The sequence below is a fragment of the Antechinus flavipes genome, chromosome 6, assembly GCF_016432865.1.
Source record: "Antechinus flavipes isolate AdamAnt ecotype Samford, QLD, Australia chromosome 6, AdamAnt_v2, whole genome shotgun sequence".
Taxonomy (NCBI): Eukaryota; Metazoa; Chordata; class Mammalia; order Dasyuromorphia; family Dasyuridae; genus Antechinus; species Antechinus flavipes.
In genome coordinates this window covers 126,934,490-126,956,243 of record NC_067403.1, presented here as the reverse complement: position 1 = coordinate 126,956,243, position 21,754 = coordinate 126,934,490, and the positions used below count along the sequence as shown (strand labels likewise).

At 34.2% G+C, this 21,754-nt stretch overlaps 1 protein-coding gene across 2 annotated transcripts in view; it reads right to left on the bottom strand.

The window, feature by feature from the left end:
• Window positions 1–21,754, bottom strand: part of NDST4 (N-deacetylase and N-sulfotransferase 4) — a 387,829-nt gene that overhangs the window by 56,054 nt on the left and 310,021 nt on the right. For both annotated transcript variants that reach the window (XM_051964927.1, XM_051964928.1), the window contains one exon: window positions 8,550–8,646. In XM_051964927.1, coding sequence (XP_051820887.1) covers window positions 8,550–8,646 — 97 coding nt within the window. The remainder of the gene's footprint in view (window positions 1–8,549; window positions 8,647–21,754) is intronic.

The following is a 21,754-nucleotide window of genomic DNA, read 5'->3' as shown; positions in this document are numbered from 1 at the left end:
CTTTCAATAATACAGATTGACAACTTCTCTATTATTACCTCCATTCTACATTTGTTGCTATTGCTACATTATTGCTGTTGCTGTTTCAAACTCTTTGTCATCCTATTTGGGATTTTCTTGGCAAAGATACATTTTATAGATGAAGAAACTGAAACAAACAGGTTGTAAGTGACTTGCTCAGGGTCACACAGCAAGTTAGGTTAATCTAAGGATAGATCTGAATTCAGGCCTTCCTAACTTCAGACTTGGTGCTTTGTCTACTGAGCCATCTAGGAACTTCCATAGTTTACTGTATCTGGCTGGCTTTAAATTAGCCCATGCTTTACATCTAGCTGTTCACCTGGATGATTCTGTCAACTGCCCTGACACCACATATGTCTTCTTCCCCCATTCTCTTCTCCCCTTCTCTTTTTTTCTACCTCTTACCAGGAGGTCAGTAATCCCATTAATACCTTGAATATATTAACTTTGTGGCTTTACTCTTTATCCATGACACTTTTCAGTTTGACTATATTCCTTTGTATGTTATGTCTCCCTACTTTGCTTCTTGTACATTATATTTGTGTACACATAAAACCAGATAGGTAGCACAGCAGATAGAGCTTATGGGTCTAGAGTCAGAAAGATCTGAGTTCAAATTTAGCTTCAGACATGTATTAGCAATAAATAGTAATCCCAGACAACTGCAATCTGCCTTAGTTTCCTCAATTGTAAAATGGATATAATAATAGCATCTATGCCCCAGGATTATTGGGAGGATTAAATAATATGATATTGTAACATGCTTAGCACATACCTGGCACATAGTAGTTGCTTAATAAATACTTATTTCCTTTCTGTCCTATCTCCACAGTAGCTGCTTCACATTCTACATGTTTCTTTCCTGTGCCTTTCTTTTTTTCAAATTAATATTTTCCCCCAGTTACATTCAAAACATTTTTTAAACATTTGTTTTAAAATTTTTTGAGTTCTAGGTTCTCTCCTTTATCCTCCCCCGCAATTAAGAAAACATTTGTGAAGTTATGCAAAACATTTTCATAAAAGTCGTTGTAAAAAAAAAGCTATAGATCTTTTACATATGAGAGAGAGAGAGAGAGAGTTTCAGTCTGTATTCAGATACAATCAGTTCCTAACTCTGCATCCTCTGCATTAGTATTTTTCATCATAAGTCCTTCAGAGTAGTCATGGATGATTGGACTACTGAGAGAAGCAAAGTCATTCACAGCTGGTCATCATAGAACATTGTTATTACTTTCTGATTTCACTTGCTTGAGTTCATGAAGGATTTTTCCCCTGAGATTTTTTTCCCCTGAGAACATTTTGCTAATCATTTCCCATAGAACAATAATATTCCATCACAGACACACACCATAGTTTATTGAACCATTCCTCAATTGTTGGGCATCCCCTCAATTTCCATTTTTTTTCTTGCCCTGAGAAGAGAATTGCTAAGAATATTTTTTGTACATATAAATAATTTCTTTTCTTTACTTCCTCTCAAAGCTATGCATGAATTTGAAGCCCTTTGGGCACAGATCATATCTTTTGATCATTTATTAATTGGGGCATAGTTCTTATAATTTTTATAAATATGTTTGAGAAATGAGAGCTTATCAAAGAAACTTTTTTCAAAATTACAGTTACTATGGCTAACTATATCTTCCTCCCTCTATTTATTCTCTCTCTTTTTTACCCTATCCATCCTCAAAAGTATTTTGGTACAGACCACTCCCTCCCCCATTATGTCCTTTTTAAAAAAAAAAGCACCCTCTCCCCCTTCCCATATTGCATTCCTCTCCTATTTTCCTGCAGAGTAAGATAGATTTCTATACTCCTATTAAGTATGCATGTTATTTCCTCTTTCAGTTATGATGAAATTAAGGTTAATCTCTCTCTCTTTCTTCCCTTTCTTCCCCTTTACTATAAAAACTTTGTCTTGCCTCTTTTTATGGCAGATAATTTGCATCATTACACTTGTCCCTTTCCCTTTCTCCCAGTACATTGCTCTATCAGTCTTTAATTTCATCATTAAAAAAAAGATATCCCTTCATATATCAACCTGTGCCCTATGTCTATATATACTCCTTCTAATAATAAGACCTAATAATAAGAAAGTTCTGAGTTACAAGTATCATCCTCTCACGTAGGAATGTAGAAAGATAAATCTTATTAAGTTCCTGATGATATTACTCTCCTGATTACCTCATTATGCTTTGCTAGGGTATGGGATCCTGCTGAGAGGGAGTACAGAAGCCACCTCAACCTTTTGTGAACAATAAATTTTTTGCCACATCGCAGAAACACCTTCTTTGAGCAAGGAATAGTGATATGACAGGGAAAAGTTTGGTCTGAGGATCACAGCATAGTTGCTGATAAGTAGGGATGCCTTGACAGGGTTTCTCACCTGTGAGTGGGTTACTAGAATGGCTGGATTGGCTCTCCTCTTATTTGCAGATACCATGCATATGCAAAGCCCACAAGCTGCTTCTCTGAATGGTGATTGAAGATTGACTACTGTTCACACATTGATCACCCTTGCAAAAATGTATATACAAGGCTGTATTTCATAATATGTGGTGTTTTTCTTTTCTCCAAAATATATGATGGTTCTCTATGGAAGCAGATTTCTTGGGGAGGTTTTCTGGAGGCAGTTTCAGTTCAAATCAATAATCCCCTCAAATGCAGCCAGGAATTAAAGTCCAGATCCTTTATTGTTTCCTTCAAAATAGCCCGGTTAGTTTTCTTTCTTTCTTTTTTATTATTATTATTTTTTTTTAATTTTTAAAAAATTTTTATTTAATAATTACTTTATATTGACACTCGTTTCTGTTCCAATTTTTTTTCCCTCCCTCCCTCCACCCCCTCCCCTAGATGGCAAGCAGTCCTTTATATGTTGGATATGTTGCAGTATATCCTAGATACAATATATGTTTGCAGAACCGAACAGCTCTCTTGTTGCATAGGGAGAATTGGATTCAGAAGGTATAAATAACCCGGGAAGAAAAACAAAAATGCAGATAGTTCACATTCATTTCCCAGTGTTCTTTCTTTGGGTGTATCTGCGTTTGTCCGTCATTTATCAATTGAAACTCAGGTCTCTTTGTCAAAGAAATCCACTTCCATCAAAATATGTCCTCATACAATATTGTTGTCGAAGTGTATAATGATCTCCTGGTTCTGCTCATTTCACTTAGCATCAGTTCATGTAAGTCTCGCCAGTCCTCTCTGTATTCATCCTGCTGGTCATTTCTTACAGAACAATAATATTCCATAACATTCATATACCACAATTTACCCAGCCATTCTCCAATTGATGGGCATTCATTCATTTTCCAGTTTCTAGCCACTACAAATAAGGCTGCTACAAACATTTTGGCACATACAGGTCCCTTTCTCTTCTTTAGTATTTCTTTGGGATATAAGCCCAATAGAAACATTGCTGGATCAAAGGGTATGCACAATTTGATAATTTTTTGGGCATAATTCCAGATTGCTCTCCAGGATGGTTGGATTCGTTCACAACTCCACCAACAATGCATTAGTGTCCCAGTTTTCCCGCATCCCCTCCAACATTCATCATTATTTTTTCCTGTCATCTTAGCCAATCTGACAGGTGTGTAGTGGTATCTCAGAGTTGTCTTAATTTGCATTTCTCTGATCAATAATGATTTGGAACACTCTTTCATATGAGTGGTAATAGTTTCAATTTCATCCTCTGAAAATTGTCTGTTCATATCCTTTGACCATTTATCAATTGGAGAATGACTTGATTTCTTATAAATTTGAGTCAGTTCTCTATATATTTTGGAAATGAGGCCTTTATCAGAACTTTCAACTGTGAAAATGTTTTCCCAGTTTGTTGCTTCCCTTCTAATCTTGTTTGCATTAGTTTTATTTGTACAAAGGCTTTTTAATTTGATGTAACCGGTTAGTTTTCTTAGAAGCCTATCTCTCTCCTTGATTTCAAGAGCTCTTGCAGCTTGTCCTTTGCCTCTGCTTTCTTCAGCCTCCAGCTCTCTCTGAATTTCTCAACTGACACCTACCTTCCAAGTCTTATCTCTTTCCTTGGGCCTGGGTAGCTTTCTTAGAGGCCTATCTCCATCCCTGGTTCCAAGGTTCCTCTTGCAGCTTGTCCTTTGTTGCCTCCAGATCCTTCTGAATCTTGGTTCTGAATCTTCACAACAGTCGCCTCCACTCACTCCTGGCTCTCAATCTCCCAGAGTGCTCTTTGGCCCTGAGAGCTTCTTGCTTATATGCTGAGTACACACCAATCATTATATCACTGGGAAACCATTATTTGTTGTAGGATTAAATCAATTCTAAACTAGATTTAAACATTGTCTCCTCGATTCCACTTAGTACTTTGTTTCAAGTTCTGGCCTATAATATTTCCTTGTAGGATCAGATCAATCATATTGAACCATGCTAAATTAGATAATTATTGCCTCTATCAATTCTAATGACTTAACACTTTGTAAGGATTCCAACAATAATAAACTGGGGCTCTTTTCACACTAGGAAAGGTGAAACCTTTCATCACCTTTGAGATCAAAGGGCTCATATACTTTGAGCTCTCAGCTGCAACAATGTTTCTCCAGAATCCTGTATTTGAAAATCAAATTTTCCATTCAGTTCTGGTCTTTTCATTGAAAAACCACCTTTTCTTCTGAAGAATTGTATTTAGCTCTCTGGAAGATAATATTTCAATCCCTCCAGTCCTTTAATTTAGAAGCTGCTAAATCTTGTGTTATACTGATTGTGTCTCCACTATACATGAATTTTTTCTGGCTATTTATAATATTTTCTCTTTGACCTTGGAGTTAAATAATTTGGCTATAATATTTCTGGGAGTTTTCATTTTGGAATCTTTTTAAAGAGCTGATTGGTAGATTCTTTCAATTTATATTTTACTCTCAGGTTCTTGAATATCGGAACAGATATCTGATATCTAGAATATCAGAATATTTCTTGAGAAATGATGTCCAGGCTCTTTTTTCTGATCATGGCTTTCAGATGGATCAATAATTTTTAAATCACCTCTCCTGGATCTATTTTCCAGGTTGATTGTTTTTTCCAATGAAATATTTTATATATATATTTTTTGGTTTTGCTTAATTGTATCTTCATTTCTCATAAAATCATTACCTTTCAGTTGCTCAATTCTATTTTTTCAAGAATTATTTTCCTCAGTGAGCTTTTGTACCTCCTTTCCCAGTTGGCTAATTTTTATTTTAAGGCATTCTTCATTAGTTTTTTTTTTTTTTTTTTGCATTTTTTTTGACACAAGTCTCAATTCTTTCCCTAATTTTTCCTCTATCTCTTTTACTTGATTATTAAAATCCCTTTTGAACTCTTCCATGGCCTGAGCCCAATTCTTATATTTCTTGCATTCTTTGGATGTGGGAGCTTTGACTTTGTTATCATCTTCTGAATGTGTGTGTTTATTTTCCTGTCAACCATAATAACTTTAAATGAACAGAAACTTTTTCTGTTTTTGCTGATTTTCCTAGCTTATTACTCAACTTTTAACTTTTTGTTAAAGTTACTTTCTGTTTCCAGGGTGAAGGGTGCACTGTCTCAAGATTCAGGGGTTTTATATGGCTGTTTTCAGAGAGGCTTCTAGGAATCTGACCACAAGCACTCTTTTCTGCCCAGGAATGTTCCCACACCACTGAAGCTATAAGATCTAGTGTGCTGATCAGAGGTTGGGCCTAATGATTGCATTGCCCCATTGCCACAGAACCTCTCCACTGATTTTCTGAGTCATTCCTGATGTTCGCAGGCTGAGCGATCCGGAAGCTTCTAACACTGCTGTTGATTCAGATATACTGGGTTTGGATTGGGGCTGGGGCTACGCTGGTAAAGACTATGCTGAGAATATGTGATAGGCTCCCACCCTGGTTCTGCACACCTTTTCTGTTGACCTTTCAAGTTTGCTTTGGTGTCTCTGAACTTAGAGGTCTGGAACCCACTAGTATTACCACTAATGCAGAGATCTGACTGGGACTGGATCTGGATCTAAGCCTGGGTCCGGATCCATGGCTGAATTGGTGTGGTGTACACTCTGATGTCACAGAGCTTTTCTGTAGATCTTCTAAGTTTCTAAGTTGTCTTCTGCTGGAAAAATGTTCTACTCTGTCTTTTTGTGTGTTCTGATTCTCTAATATTTGTTTAGAGTCACTATTTAAAAGAATTTGGAGCAATTTGGGGGAGAGGTTGGGCTACTTTCTGCCTTTACTATGCCATCTTGGGTCCACTTTGGTGACTTCATTTCTGGTTTAGGATCTCTACTGAGTTCATTTTGACAATAATTTTTTTCACATGACAAGATTGGGGAGAAGGAATGCATACAATGTTCCATGTCTTATGGCCATGATCCCTGCTGGTTCAGTGCTGGCTCAATATGAATCTGAAGATTTTCCTGTTCACTTTAGAGTCAAGGATGTATCCTTAGAACAAATTAACCAATTGGGTCTAACTATTCCACTAGTTTTGAATGAATCAAATTGTCCTATCATCTGCATGACATTACTTCATCTTATTCACAATGATTGCAGGAAAGATTTTGTCAAATACTTTGCTGAATTTTTAGTGTATGTTTATGACACTACTACTTTAGTAATTATATCTCCCTAAAAAGAAAAAAAATATTAAAGGTAATCTGATATGAATTGTATTTTATGAAACTATGCTGTCTTTTTAGTAATCATTCCTTTCTAAATACTCAAAAAATATCACTTTTACAATCCTATAATGTTGCCAGGACTCAATCAACAAACATTTATCAAGAATATACATGGTCACAAAGACAAAAATCAGTCTCTGTCTTCAAAGAGTTTACAATCTATCTGTACAGGAATTGGATCCATTCATTTAAAGACCCAAATCTTTTTTTAAGTGAGGCAAAATTTTTCCATCTTTGGTATTTTCTTTATTTTTTCAGTAATCATGATTTTTTCACAGATCACTTGATGCAGCTCAATAATCTTGCCCTAGAAGACAGTTCATCTGGATCTGTAAGCAAGATGACCACTGAGCACCTCAGTTTGCACTTATTTCTTTCCTTATCTTAGTTCTTGATTCCCTGCTAATGGTTTTTTCCTGATCCTTCATTCTTCATGATTTTGAGAAGTTTGTCATTCTCTCATTTTAACAGCAGAGGAAAAGTGGAGCCAAAGAAGGTAAATGATATGCTTAAGTTCAACCTGCATTATCATTAATATTATTTAAATTCTCATGTCATTACTGTTTTCAGTTAAGTTTTAGTCTCTTTCCTAAAATAAAAACATGAATCATTTTGTCATGGATCATGGGGACATTCTGAATGTAATTCTTAGTCAGTCTAGTAAATGAGTAAGTCTATTTTAGTTAGATTAAAAGGTATAAAGGAATTAATTTCTAAGTGCTTTATAGTCTTTGTAGACACTCTTCAGTTTTTAGGTCTAAAGGATTCTAAAGGAATGACTGCTTCTTTAAAGCAGTTATTGAACCTTATGGTGACATGTCTCAATTGAATTATCATCCATTTTGCTACAGTTTTAAAAATATTTATTATTCTGTCTTGGTTTTTCAAAATTCATATGTGATTTTCTATATTTCAGGGAACACTTCATTCGTTTCTAGGAAAAAAGATCTGAAATTTTGGGAAAATAATAAAGGATCAGCAAATCCAATATTAACAAATTTTCAATGAATACTGTTTTCAAAATGTTCCATAGAACTGCACAGTATTATAAAGTATCAGTAAGAGTTCCTTGAAAGAAACTGGGAGTCTGGTAAATTTAATTAATTTGGGTTCACATTCATACTTCCATGTACCACTCCTACATTGCTTGAGGAATTAGACCAGAAATAAACAAAATAAAAATACTCTCAGAATCATGATGACCTCTGAAGAGAACTGAAAGATTTCTTCAAGTAGCATGATGACAAGAAATGGATATTTTACATTTTGGTTACATGCAGCAACAATAAACAACAAAGAACATCATGATTGTTCATTTTCCTATAAAGACACAGATTTGAAATCAAAATCTTTAAACAAAGGACTTTCAAAGAAAAAAATAGATTACCTACTTTCTAGCTGTATCCCAAAAGAAAGTTACTACTGAGTGCTATGAAACAAATACAAATAGGTTTAACAAATCATAAAAAAATTCACAGGGAGAGCCTTTTGATATATAAATACTATTCTGCCAAACAATGAAGAACCCATTTGAGTTCAAGTATAAATAAAATGGAAATTGATAAAAAAAAGTTTATCTTTCTAGTAGCTAAATTAATTAATGTTTGAAACCATGACATAAGCAAAGTAAACTTTCATTCTCTCATTCACTTGTTCAGTTATTGATTCATTCAACAAAAACATAACTAGGCATTACTTATGATTCTATATATGTTAGTATTATTAAAAAAAGGGGGGATTAAAAAATACTCCCCAACCAAGAACTTGAAGAGGAATATAAATGTTTCATAAAGATCCCACAAACCACCTAAATACATCCATGGAATTTGGCACACATGTATGAAAACTGCATCACCTTTCTCACCTGTTTTCTGAGGTCCTATCACAAGGAATTTTGGCAAATGATCACAAGTTTTGTCTCTGGACCAGATGTCCCTGTGTCGTTTATCATCACATGGATTCTGCAGGAAGAGGAGGAGAACTCTTATTGATACTTTATAATACTGTGCAGTTCTATGGAACATTTTGAAAACAGTATTCATTGAAAATTTGTTAATATTGGATTTGCTGATCCTTTATTATTTTCCCAAATATCTTATTGATATCTTGCATGTTAATGTCCCTGAATCATTGTGTGTGTGTGTGTGTGTGTGTGTGTGTGTGTGTGTGTGTGTAAATATAGGAATATATGTGCTTACTGCATATATATATTCTAATTATTTTTAGGACCATTATGGACATGTGGGCTTCAGTTTAAGTCATTTGATATTGTGAGGTGATTAGTGTTTTCTTAAGAAATATAACTGCCATATCTTGTAAATTCAAAGTACTTTTGATAATATAAAGCTATGAGCATGTAAGAGTGGCCATTTCATTCATGAATAGGACAAATTTGGACCCCAGCTTCTTGTTGTTGAGCTCCTTGATAAAGAACATCCCATGTCACAGGCATCTAGTTGGTTTCCCAATAATCCTGTCCCATCAGGGTTAAAGGAAGGTCTATATCAATGATTTGCCAATAAACAAGAAGAGCCTTCTACCTAATGATTTTTAAAGGGAGAAATAATTACTCTTTCCCAGAATGTGTGGCTCAGGACTTTTCTTTGGATTTCCTATGATAGAGAATAAAAATTATTATTCTCTCCCTCATTCCATTCCCACCCTTCCCTACTCCAGCTGTTCCTGTCTGTGATTGTCTAGTTAAGTAAGAATAGACTTCAATTATTTGATTTACTCTTCTGCTTTGTGCCTTCCTTCCAGAGCAAATTGTTATCCTGAGATGTGTGTGTGTGTGTGTGTGTGTGTGTGTGTGTGTGTGTGTGTGAATATATTAAAAAATATTTTTCCCCAGCCTTGGTATTACTACCATTACTACTCATGAATTCAAGAGACCCAGAGCCTGTTGCCAAGTAGGAAGTAATCTCTGAAACCACCAGGAGAAGATTAGACCAAACTATATCCTAGAAGATATTTCTTAGAAAATATGAGTATTCAGTGATTTGTTTGGACAATGAAGACTGGAAGTAAAGATAAAATTCTTGTTTGACAAGACCACAAAGTGTTTCACATTTGTTATTATCAGATTTATAAAAGAATATGAGTTATGATTATTGTATCCTGTTTTCAACAATCATCAATGAGTTTTTTTTGACAAGACTTTTGTGCTTTGAACATTATTTTTATGACAGAAGAAATAAATAGCTGTTGTATTTGATATGCTTATACACTTAGTTTCTTCTTTAAAGTGCTTTAAAAATACCTTCCAAGGGGGATCCTAAACATAAACCAAACCTAAAATTTAAGAGATTTCTCCTATTAGCCTGAAGTGGGATAAAGTAATGATGTGAGAAGAGCTTTGCTTCCCCTTCTTTGGAGCTAGACTTCCCTAGAATTTAACACAGTCATCCAGAGACCAAAGCTGGGTCCTGTTGTGGGAGAAGGTTTCTTTGATCAACTGGATTGTAGATTTAGTTCTAGAAAACCATTCCTTGAAGGACATTGAAAGACTTGAGGGCATAGGTAGAATTAATAATTTTAAGCAAGAAAGAGTTTCTTAGTCACTATTAGGTAACAGGTTTTAGATACCTCTGTTCTTGACATCTTTGGGCAGGAGGCTCTTTTAGACAAAAAAATAGGAATACAATGAAATACTCCATAAAAAGAAGATGGGTTTTGAAACAGAATGAAATAAAAATCTTCCTGGAATCAAATAGCAAATATAATGAAGGTAGTCTCCTCAGAAAAAATGGCACGTATTACTGAAATCCTATGATTATTGGAAAAGGAAAAATGAAATTCAGTGATGGTAGCATAGAACAAAAGGTGAAAAAGCCAACTCAAATTTGCTTTAGGCTAGCAGTTTTAGTCTCTCTGAATGAAATTCAAAAAGACAGCTAAAGATGAGGAGAAGGAAGCAATAATCTCATAATTATTGCTAATTATTGGAAGGATGTTGAAAATTAGAACCAAAAATGTATAATAAATGAACATATTTGTCTCTTTCTGTGTGTGTCTTTGATTTTCTAGTTTTTTTTTTAACAAATATTTCCTGTTTCTTGTTAACTAATGCAAAAATGCTTACTTTTTTTCCTTAATGTCAACATCAGGGATAGAAGTGAGGGAGTTTGATAAAGAGTTCAGTGTTCTTTCATGCTTATTGATTACTTTCATGAATTAGACAAATCATTTATTTTCCTAGCTCTCAATTTTTTAAAATGTAAAAAAAGAGGGATTAATCTAGATGGTTTCTGAGGTCCTGCTAAGTACATCTATGATTCTAAGGTCCTCTGTATGCTAGTGTCAACAGAAGTGGAAAATCTCAGAAAAGATGATGGGAGGTACTAAGATATAAACAAATGGATGGAAGTCCCAACATGTATTCCCCTTTATTGTTTAAAATAAATATTAAAGTCTACAGGCCATTGATAAATAATAGTTACCTAACTAACTTTTTTGTATCATTCAGTAAACAAACATTTATTGTTTAAGAAGAACTTAATTCAAATGCAGCTTCAGACAATTACTAGTTGTGTGACTCTGAGTAAATCATTTATTCTCTGCTTCAGTTTTCCATCTGTAAAAATGGAAATAATAATAGCACCAACATCCCAGAAATTGTTTTGAGGATCATATAAGATAATAATTGTAAAGCACATATGCATTTATTTATAATTTACAAATTCTATAATTATAATAAATAATTAATTAATTTACATGCATAAGCATTAAGCACTGTTCTATTATATAGTATGCACATTAGCTATTATGTGCCAAGTACCATGTTAAATCCTGGGGATATAAAGAAAAGCAAAAACAGGGCCTGCTTTCAAGAAGTGCACAATCTAAAAGGAAAGACAACATGCAATTAACTATGTACAAATCAGATACAGGAAACAAAGGATGTGAGCATCTTGAAATAACTGCTGTATGCATGGAAAATCATAATGATTATTAAAAGTTAGGATCTAAATAAATAGTAACAAATAACTATAATGATTTTGGATCTGTTTTGAGATATGCATTTAAAATTATTAATTTAATCTTCACAGTCATTCTGAATTCCATTGGTCAAATCAAACAAGACAATAGAGGGTTTTTATTAATTAGTAATCACTGACAAATATAGAACTCAGAATTCATGAGTAATCCTGTGAACTCAAACACTGATCATTTGATCATTATGATTCTAGATGTTACTCTGAGCAAAAAAAAAATCATTTAAAATAATATGAGCATCAGAATTGTTTCTTTAATCAAGATGTGATATATAACTAACTTTAGAAATGTTGATCTTTGATTTACACAAATCTGCTCCTTTGAACAGCTATAATATTTATTGTCTGTACTCCAGTCCTTTAAATTATGGTTTGTGATTCAATATGGGGTTTTATAACTGAATGTATGGGTCATGAAATTATAAATTATTATCAGCAAATGTTTGATCTGTACACCTATTTCGTATACCTATATATTTAGAGGCATGTAAAAATTTCTTGGGTTAAAGAGGTTATGAGTAGAAAAAGTAGAAGTTGGGCAGAACCAAGATGCCGAAAGGACACAGGCTTCTTTCTGAGCTCTCCTACTACTCTCTCATTAATTACAAAATTCAACCTCTGACATAGTGCTAGACTGACAGATTTCAAATATTTGGAGTGCAACAAATTATCAGCAGAAGATAATTTCGAAGATTGCCAGAAAAAGTCTGTTATGATCATGTGTGAGCACAAGAGGAGGCCAGGCTCAGACATAGAGGCCAGCACACACTGAGCAGACTTGGGGGGAGGGTGGTCTCCAAAGGGTGGAGAATCTACAGGGAGGACTCTACCACAGTGTTGGCTACTCTCCCCTGTTTGCAAGCCAGTAGATCAACAGAGAAGTTATAAAACATCCAACCAAATGTGCTAGAATCTCACAGGACCTGGCCATGCCCACCCAGCATTAAGGTGACTCAGCATGATCCTAGCACAGCTACTGAGTGGTTTATAGAGGAAGCCTAGAACTTCCTTGCCATAAAAGTAGATATCATTTTTTTTAATTGGGCAAAAAGGCAAAGCAAGCTCTACCCATAGACAACTTCTATAGTGAAAGAGAACAGATTTCAAATTCTGAGGAGACTAAAAGCAGATTGTCTCCAGATGAAGCCTCAGAGAGTGATATAATTTTACCCCCACCACACAGGGCTCTCCTAAAAGAAATTTAAAAGGATCTTAAAAGGGAGCTAGAAGAAAAATGGGGTAAGGAAAGGACCCTCTACAAGAGGGTCTGAAAAAGGCATATAACTCATTAAAAGAAAGATTTGATAAAGTGGAAAAAGAAAACAATTCCCTGAAATATGAAATAGAAAAGGTGAAGAACTCCCAGGAAAAGAGAATTTGTGAATTGGAAAAAGAAAATAACTCCTTAAAAAATTTGTGAATTGGAAAAAAAATTCTATAGAACAAAACAACTCATTTAAAAACTCAATTGGACAATTACAAAAAGAAACAAAAAAGTAAATGAAGAAAATAATTCATTAAAAATAAGAACTGAACAAATGAAAATGAATGACTTGATGAGACATCAAGAATCAGTCAAGCAAAACTAAAAAAAAAAAAATGAAAAAATAGAAAAAAATGTTAAACACCTGCTTGGGAAAACAACATACTTGGTAAATAGATCTAGGAGAGATAATCTAAAGATTATTGGACTGCTTGAAAATTATGATGAAAAAAAGAGTCTAGACTTTATTTTTCAGGAAATCATCAAAGAGAACTGCCCAAATGTCATAGAATCAGAAGGTAAAATAGTCATTGAAAGAATTCATCAAACACCTACTACTGAAAGATACCCCAAAATTAAAACTCCAAGGAATATTGGGGCTAAATTTCAGAACTATCAGACCAAGGAAAAAATAATACCAGCAACCAGAAAAAAAAAAAAAAACAATTCAAATACCAAGGAACCACAATAAGGATCACTCAGGATCAAGCAGCTTCCACATTAAAGAATCGAAGGGCCTGGAACCTGATATTTTGAAGGGCAAAGGAACTTGTAATGCAGCTATGAATAAACTACCCAGATAAAGTGAGTATTTTCTTCCAGGGAAGAAGATGGGTATTCCATGACATGGGTGATTTCCATTTATTTCTGATAAAAAAAAAACCAAGAGCTGCATAAAAAAAAAAAAGCATTTGATAAAATCCAACAGCCATTCCTAATAAAAACACTTGAGAGCATAGGAATAAAAGGACTTTTCCTTAAAATAGTCAGGAGCATATATTTAAAACCTTCAGTAAGCATCACATGCAATGGGGAAAAACTGGAACCTTTCCCAGTAAGATCTGGCGTGAAGCAAGGTTGCAAACTATCACCATTATTATTCAATATTGTATTAGAAACACTAGCTTCTGCAATAAGAGTCGAGAAAGAAATTAAAGGAATTAGAGTAGGCAATGAGGAAACCAAACTATCACTCTTTGCAGATGATATGATGGTATACCTAGAGAACCCCAGAGATTCTACTAAAAAGCTATTAGAAATAATTCATAATTTTAGCAAAGTAGCAGGATACAAAATAAATCCCCATAAATCCTCAGTATTTTTATACACCACCAACAAAATCCAAGAGCAAGAGATACAAAGAGAAATTCCATTCAAAATAACTGTTGATAGCATAAAATATTTGGGAATCTACCTACCAAAGGAAAGTCAGGAATTATATGAGCAAATTACAAAAAAGTTTCCACACAAATAAAATCAGACTTAAATAATTGGAAAAATATTAAGTCCTCTTGGATAGGCCAAGCGAATATACTAAAGATGACAATACTCCCTAAACCAATCTATTTATTTAGTGCTATACCAATCAGACTTCCAAGAAAATATTTTAATGATCTAGAAAAAATAACAACAAAATTCATATGGAACAATAAAAAGTCAAGAATCTCAAGGGAATTAATGAAAAAAAAAATCAAATAAAGGTGGTCTAGCTGTACCTGATCTAAAATTATATTATAAAGCAGCAGTCACCAAAACCATTTGGTATTGGCTAAGAAATAGATTAGTGGATCAGTGGAAAAGGTTAGGTTCACAAGACAGAATAGTCAACTATAGCAATCTAGTGTTTGACAAACCCAAAGATCCTAACTTTTGGGATAAGAATTCATTATTTGATAAAAAACTGATGGGATAACTGGAAATTAATATGACAGAAATTAGGCAAGGACCCACATACATAAGATCAAAATGGGTCCATGACGTAGGCATAAAGAACGAGATTATAAATAAATTAGAGGAACATAGGATAGTTTATCTCTCAGACTTGTGGAGGAGAAAGAAATTTGTGATCAAAGATGAACTAGAGACCATTACTGATCACAAAATAGAAAATTTTAATTATATCAAATTAAAAAGCCTTTGTACAAACAGAACTAATGCAAACAAGATTAGAAGGGAAGCAACAAACTGGGAAAACATCTTCACAGTTAAAGGTTCTGATAAAGGCCTCATTTCCAAAATATATAGAGAACTGACCCTAATTTATAAGAAATCAAGCCATTCTCCAAATTATAAATGGTCAAAGGATATGAACAGACAATTTTCAGATGATGAAATTAAAACTATTACCACTCATATGAAAGAGTGTTCCAAATCACTATTGATCAGAGAAATGCAAATTAAGACAACTCTGAGATACCACTACATACCTGTCAGATTGGCTAAGATGACAGGAAAAAATAATGATGAATGTTGGAAGGGTTGCGGGAAAACTGGGACACTGATGCATTGTTGGTGGAGCTGTGAACGAACCCAACCATTCTGGAGAGCAATCTGGAATTATGCCCAAAAAGTTATCAAACTGTTCATACTCTTTGATCCAGCAGTGCTACTACTGGGCTTATACTCCAAAGAGATACTAAAGAAGAGAAAGGGACCTGTATGTGCCAAAATGTTTGTGGCAGTCCTATTTATAGTGGCTAGAAACTGGAAAATGAATGGATGCTCATCAATTGGAGAATGGTTGGGTAAATTGTAGTATATGAATATTATGGAATATTGTTCTGTAAGAAATGACCAGCAGGATGAATACAGAGAGGCTTGGAGGGACCTACATGAACTGATGCTAAGTGAAATGAGCAGAACTAGGAGATCATTATATACTTCGACAATGATATTGTATGAGGATGTATTCTGATGGAAGTGGATTTCTTTGACAAAGAGACCTAACTGAGTTTCAATGGATAAATGATGGACAGAAGCAGCTACACCCAAAGAAAGAACACTGGGAAACGAATATGAACTATTTGCATTTTTGATTTTCTTCCCGAGTTATTTTTACCTTCTGATTCCAATTCTCCTGGTGCAACAAGAGAACTGTTTGGTTCTGCAAACATATATTGTATCTAGGATATACTGCAATATATCTAACATATATAGGACTGCTTGCCATCTAGGGGAAGGGGTGGAAGGAGGGAGGGGAAAAATCTAAATAGAAGCGAGTGCAAGGGATAATGTTGTAAAAAATTACCCTGGCATGGATTCTGTCAATATAGTTATTATTAAATAAAATAAAATTTAAAAAAAAATTAATCCCTCAGAAAAAATCAATTCAACCATTGAGGAGCCACAGCCAGGATTATCCATGATTTGACAACTTCAACAATTAAGGATCAGAGGCCTTGGAATGTCATTTTCTGGAAGGCAAAGGACCTGAGATTATAATCAAGAATCAACTACCCAGTGAGGCTGAACATCATTCTTCAGGAGAGGAAATGGATCTTCAATGAAGTAAAGGAGTTTTCAATCATTTCTATTGAAAAGACTAGAACTAAAAAAATTGGTCTTCAAAAACAGGACTCAAGAGAAGCTTGAGAAGACAGGAAGGTAATCAGGGATGAAGGAAAAAAAAACAACATTAGTTAAAGATTAAACTGTTTACATACCCAGATGGGAAAATTATAGTTGTAAGTCTTTTACAAATGTATCTTTTATTAAGGTAGTTAGAGGTGACATACATAGAAAATGTGGATATAGACTGACTCTGATGTAATAAATCAAAGAAAAAGACACTAAGCAGTGGAAAAAGAATTGTACTGGGGGAAGAAAAAAGGGGAGATAAAATTGAATAAATTAGATCAAATGAGGAGGCACAAAAGATCTATTACAATAGAAGGAAAGAAAGGAGGGAGATGAGCATTGTGTGAAGCTTGATCTCATCAGATTTGGCTCAAAGAGAAAACAACATTTTCTCAGTTGGATGTATAAATTTATCTTTCTCTGTAAAAGCAGAAAGGAAAGAGAAGAGCTGGATGTAAGAGAGGGTAGAAACACTAGGAGAAAGGGGTAATAGTAGAAAGAACAGGAAATAGCAAAAAGGGGAAGGTTGAGAGTGGGGTAAGTTAGAAACAAAACACTACCAAGGAGAGACAGAGTGAAAAGAGAGAACAAAAATATATATGGGGAGAAAATAGGATGAAGGGAAATACACAGTTGATAATCTTAACTATGAATGTGAATGTAATGAACTCTACTATAAAATGGAAGCAAATAGCTGATGGGATTAAAAGACAGAATCCTACAATATATTGTTTATAAGAAACACGTTTGAAACAGAGAGATACATACAGAATAAGGGTAAAAGTCTGGAACAGAATTTATTATGCTTTAACCAAATAAAAAAAAAATCAGGGGTAGCTATTCTAATCTCAGATAAAGCAAAAACAAAAAATAAATCTAATAAAAAGAGATAAGGATGGAAACTACATCTTGTTAAAGGGTATCATAGAAAATGAAGTGGTATTCATACATCTATGTATGTATATGCACCAACTGGTACAGCATCCAAATTCTTAAAATTAAGCCAGTTACAGGAAGAAATAGACAACAAAACTATAGCAGAGGACCTTAACTTCTCTCTTTCAGAATTAGACAAATCTAATCACAAAATAAACAAGAAAGAAAATAGGAAGGTTAATAGGATTTAAGAAAACATAGATATGATAGACCTCTGGAGAAAGTTGAGTAGGAATAAAAAGGAATATATTTTTTCTTAGCAGTACATAACACCTACATAAAAATTGACTATTAGGGCATAAACCTCACAATCAAATGCAGAAAGGCATAAATAATAAATGCTTCCTTTTCAGATCATGATGCAATAAAAACTACACCCAATAAAAGGCCAAGGAAGGATAGACTAAAAACCAATTAGAAATTAAATAATCCAGTGCTAAATAATGAATGGGTCAAACAAGAAATCATAGATATAATCAATAATTTCATCCAAGAAATTGATAATAATGAGACAATATAGCAAAACTTATGGGCTATAGCTAAAGCAGTTCTTAGGGGAAATTTTACATTTCTAAATAGTTACATAAATAAAATAAAGAGAAGATCAATGAATTGGGCATGCAACTAAAAAAAGTAGAAAAAAAGAACAAATTAAAAACCTCCAGTTCAATATCAAATTAGAAATTTTGAAAATCAAAGAAGAAATTGATAAAATGGAAAGTAAGAAAACTATTGAGCTAATTAATAAAACTAAAAGTTGGATTTATGAAAAAAATCCAACTAAATAAATATATCTTTGGTTAATTTGATTAGAAAAAGGAAAAAAATATTACTAGCACAAAAACGAAAAAGATGAATTTACCAACAATGAAGGAGAAATTAAAGCAATAATTAGGAACTATTTGTCTAACTATATGCTAACAAATCTGACAATCTAATTGAAATGGATGAATATTTACAAAAATATAGATTGCCCAGATTAAGACAAGAAATAAATTACTTAAAATGATCTTATTTTTTAAAAAAGAAATTGAACAAGCCATCAATGAACTCCCTAAGAAAAAATCTCCAGGGCCAGATGGATTTACAAATGAATTGTACCAAACTCTTAAAAAACAATTAATTCTAATATTATGTAAACTATTTGGGAAAATAGACAAACACGGAGTCCTGCCAAATTCCTTCCTTAACACAAATATGATACTGATACCTAAACCATTCAAAACAAAGAAAGAAAATTACAGACCAATCTTCTTAATTAATATTGATATAAAAATTTTAAATAAAATATTTGCAAATAGATTACAACAACTTATCAGCAGGATAATATACTATGACCAAGTGGAATTTATACTAGGAATGCAGGTTGGGTTCAATGTAAGGAAAACTATTGGTATAATCAATGATATCAATAATAAAACTATCAGAACTCATATGATAGTGTCAAAAGATGCAGAAAAAACTTTTGACAATATACAGCCCCTTCCTATTAAAAACACTGGAAAGTTTAGGAATAAATGGAGTGTTTCTTGAAATGTAAAGCAGAATCTATCTAAAACCACCAGCAAGCATTAAATGTAATGGGGATGAGCAGGATGCATTCCCATTATAATCAGAGATGAAACAAGGATGCCCATTGTCACCACTATTATTGAATACTGTATTAGAAATGTTGGGTCTAGCAATAAGAAAAAAAAAGAAAATAAAGGAATTAGAGTAGACAATAAGGAGATAAAATCATTATTATTTGCAGATGATATGATGTTATACTTAAGGAATCTTAGAGAATCATTCAAATACCTACTTCAAACAATTAACCATTTTAGCAAACTTGCAGGATATAAATAAAGCCACACAAATCATCAACATTTCTTGTAGGGAGCTGGAACTTTGGAGAAGTATACTTGAAATAAGTATACTTGAAACAAGGTGTTAACTCAGTGTAATTGATGAGATGTTTATTCTCTAGTTCACATATATACTTAGTACTTAGCATGGTGATGTAGTTCATACATAATAAGTATGCTGTAATGATGTAATTACAATTAGGTAAATAAAGGCTAACAAGGACTGAAAGAGAGACATTACATCTTTGAATAGCCTCATGATGGCTTTCCTGCCTTCATCACTTTTCCAGAAAGCTACCATGAACTTTACATTTTGGTGGCCAAATATAGGGCCCTAGAAATGCAAGGTCTTGCAAAGCAGAGCTTAAAGCAGTTCAACTGACTTGATCAAAAGCTCAGTAGAGAAGTTCCTGTAACCCAGAAAGAGGGTGAGTACAAAAATAGACAAGCAGAAAACTTTGGTAGGGGCTAAAGTAGTCACTTTCCTTTTTCAGCGAAAATGGAACAAATACTAAGAAAAGAGCCTTCTCCACCCTAAGGGAAGTGTGTAGAAAGCATAGTTAGGTTACTAAAATGGTAAGGTTTGATTGTAACTTGGGAGCAGATTGTTTGACTCTTAGATACATTTGAATACATGTCTCCTTGGTTCTCTAAGGAAGAAAAATTAGAGCCAGATAAGTGGAAAGTAACGGGAGAGCAACTAATTGAAGATTACAATGATAATGGTCCTGATACAAGTCCTAAGGAAATATTCTATATATACAACATAATATGATTGGCTTTAAGGAATCTTACAAGTTTTAATTAAGAAAGAGGAGAAAGGGCATGAGGGGGATGGTACTGACAAAGCAGCTGAAAGGCATGGAGAATTAGACAAGAACAGCACTGATGAACTTAAGGGCTGTGGTGCTTTTCACTTTCACACCTCAGTTACACCCGAGCAGGCACTATTAGGGCATTCTGCATCTCTTGACCATCCTCCCTCAATTCCTCCCTCATGGTTGGAATGAGGAGGAGGAGAAGGAGGAGGAGGAGGGGGAGGGGGAATGGTAGTGACACCATCAACACCACTCATAGGGGAGCTTTATCCACCCCTATCATATGATTACAAAGGGCACTAATTACAGCTAAAAATGAAGGACAGGATATATCTGATTTAAAAATACAAGCATACCCTATGACTGAAGAGTTTGACTCTTAAGGTCAAGAAAAAATAAGATACATTCCATGTAATCTAGAAATTATCAAAGATCTGAAAAAGGCTTGCACTTTTTATGGGTCTACATCATCTTATGTTAAGATGTTATTACAGAATTTGGCTTTTGAAGTTTTAACCCCTAATGATTAGAAACCTATAGCAAGGACATATTTGGAACCTGAACAAAACTTATTGTGGCTTTTTGAGTATAATAAACTCTGTAGAATACAACCCCAATGAAATAGGAAACCTGGAGTCAATATGCCAGTCACCTCTGACCAAGTAATAGGTGTAGGTCAGTATGCAGACACTTTAGTGGAAATTAGTTACCCTTTGACAGCATATGAACAAATCACTTCTGTTGCTATTAAAGCATGGGGCACCCTCTCAGGAAGACAAGATAGAGGAGAAGCCTTCACGGAAATAGAGCAAAGTCCAAATGAATTCTTTGCTGATTTCTTGGGACGTCTGCAGACAGCTGTCATATGAACTATTAGTGAAAATATAGCAACAAAAATTATGATAAAAATATGCTAAAGAAAATGCTAATGAGGTTTGTAAAAGAATTATATTAGAACTACTGCAGATTTCCCAAGATCTGAACATCAGAAGATAGGGTCATTTTTGGTAAGGGACTTCCAGAGAGACTTGTCAATGCTTTCAATGTGGTAATGTAAGGCATCTGAAAGCTCAATGTTGGCATAAAGATAGAGTAAAAAAAAACAGGGTGGGATAACAAGATCCAAAACTCTATGTCCAAAATGCAACAAAGGCTTCCATTGGGTATCAGAATGTAGAATGACTCAGGGATACAGGAAGCAGGGCCCAGCTCCAGCACTTCAGACAAAAAACACTTTACACATGATGGCAGCCAATGTTACACCCAGAGAGTTTAGTACTCCAACATGATTAATCAGCCAAGAAACAACCTGATGGGAGAAAAGAATTACAATTGGGGAGAATAGAATTGTATGCAGCTGGGACTACTGAAATATTCCCTGGAGAGGTGAAATCTAGCCCTGTCTGGTCTATTGATCCTTTGCCTCCAAGCACAGTAGGCATAACCATTTTACCTCCTGAGAATGCTTACAAAACAGTGTTCATCCATATAGTGATGTGGGAAACTGGAGAATGTCTGGCTAATATCCCAGTCATTAATTCATGTAGACAATGTATGACTTATCAACCATAAGAAGTAGTAGCATCACGTTTACTGATACAGACTCCTAATAGGCAATTTGGTGATATTTGCAC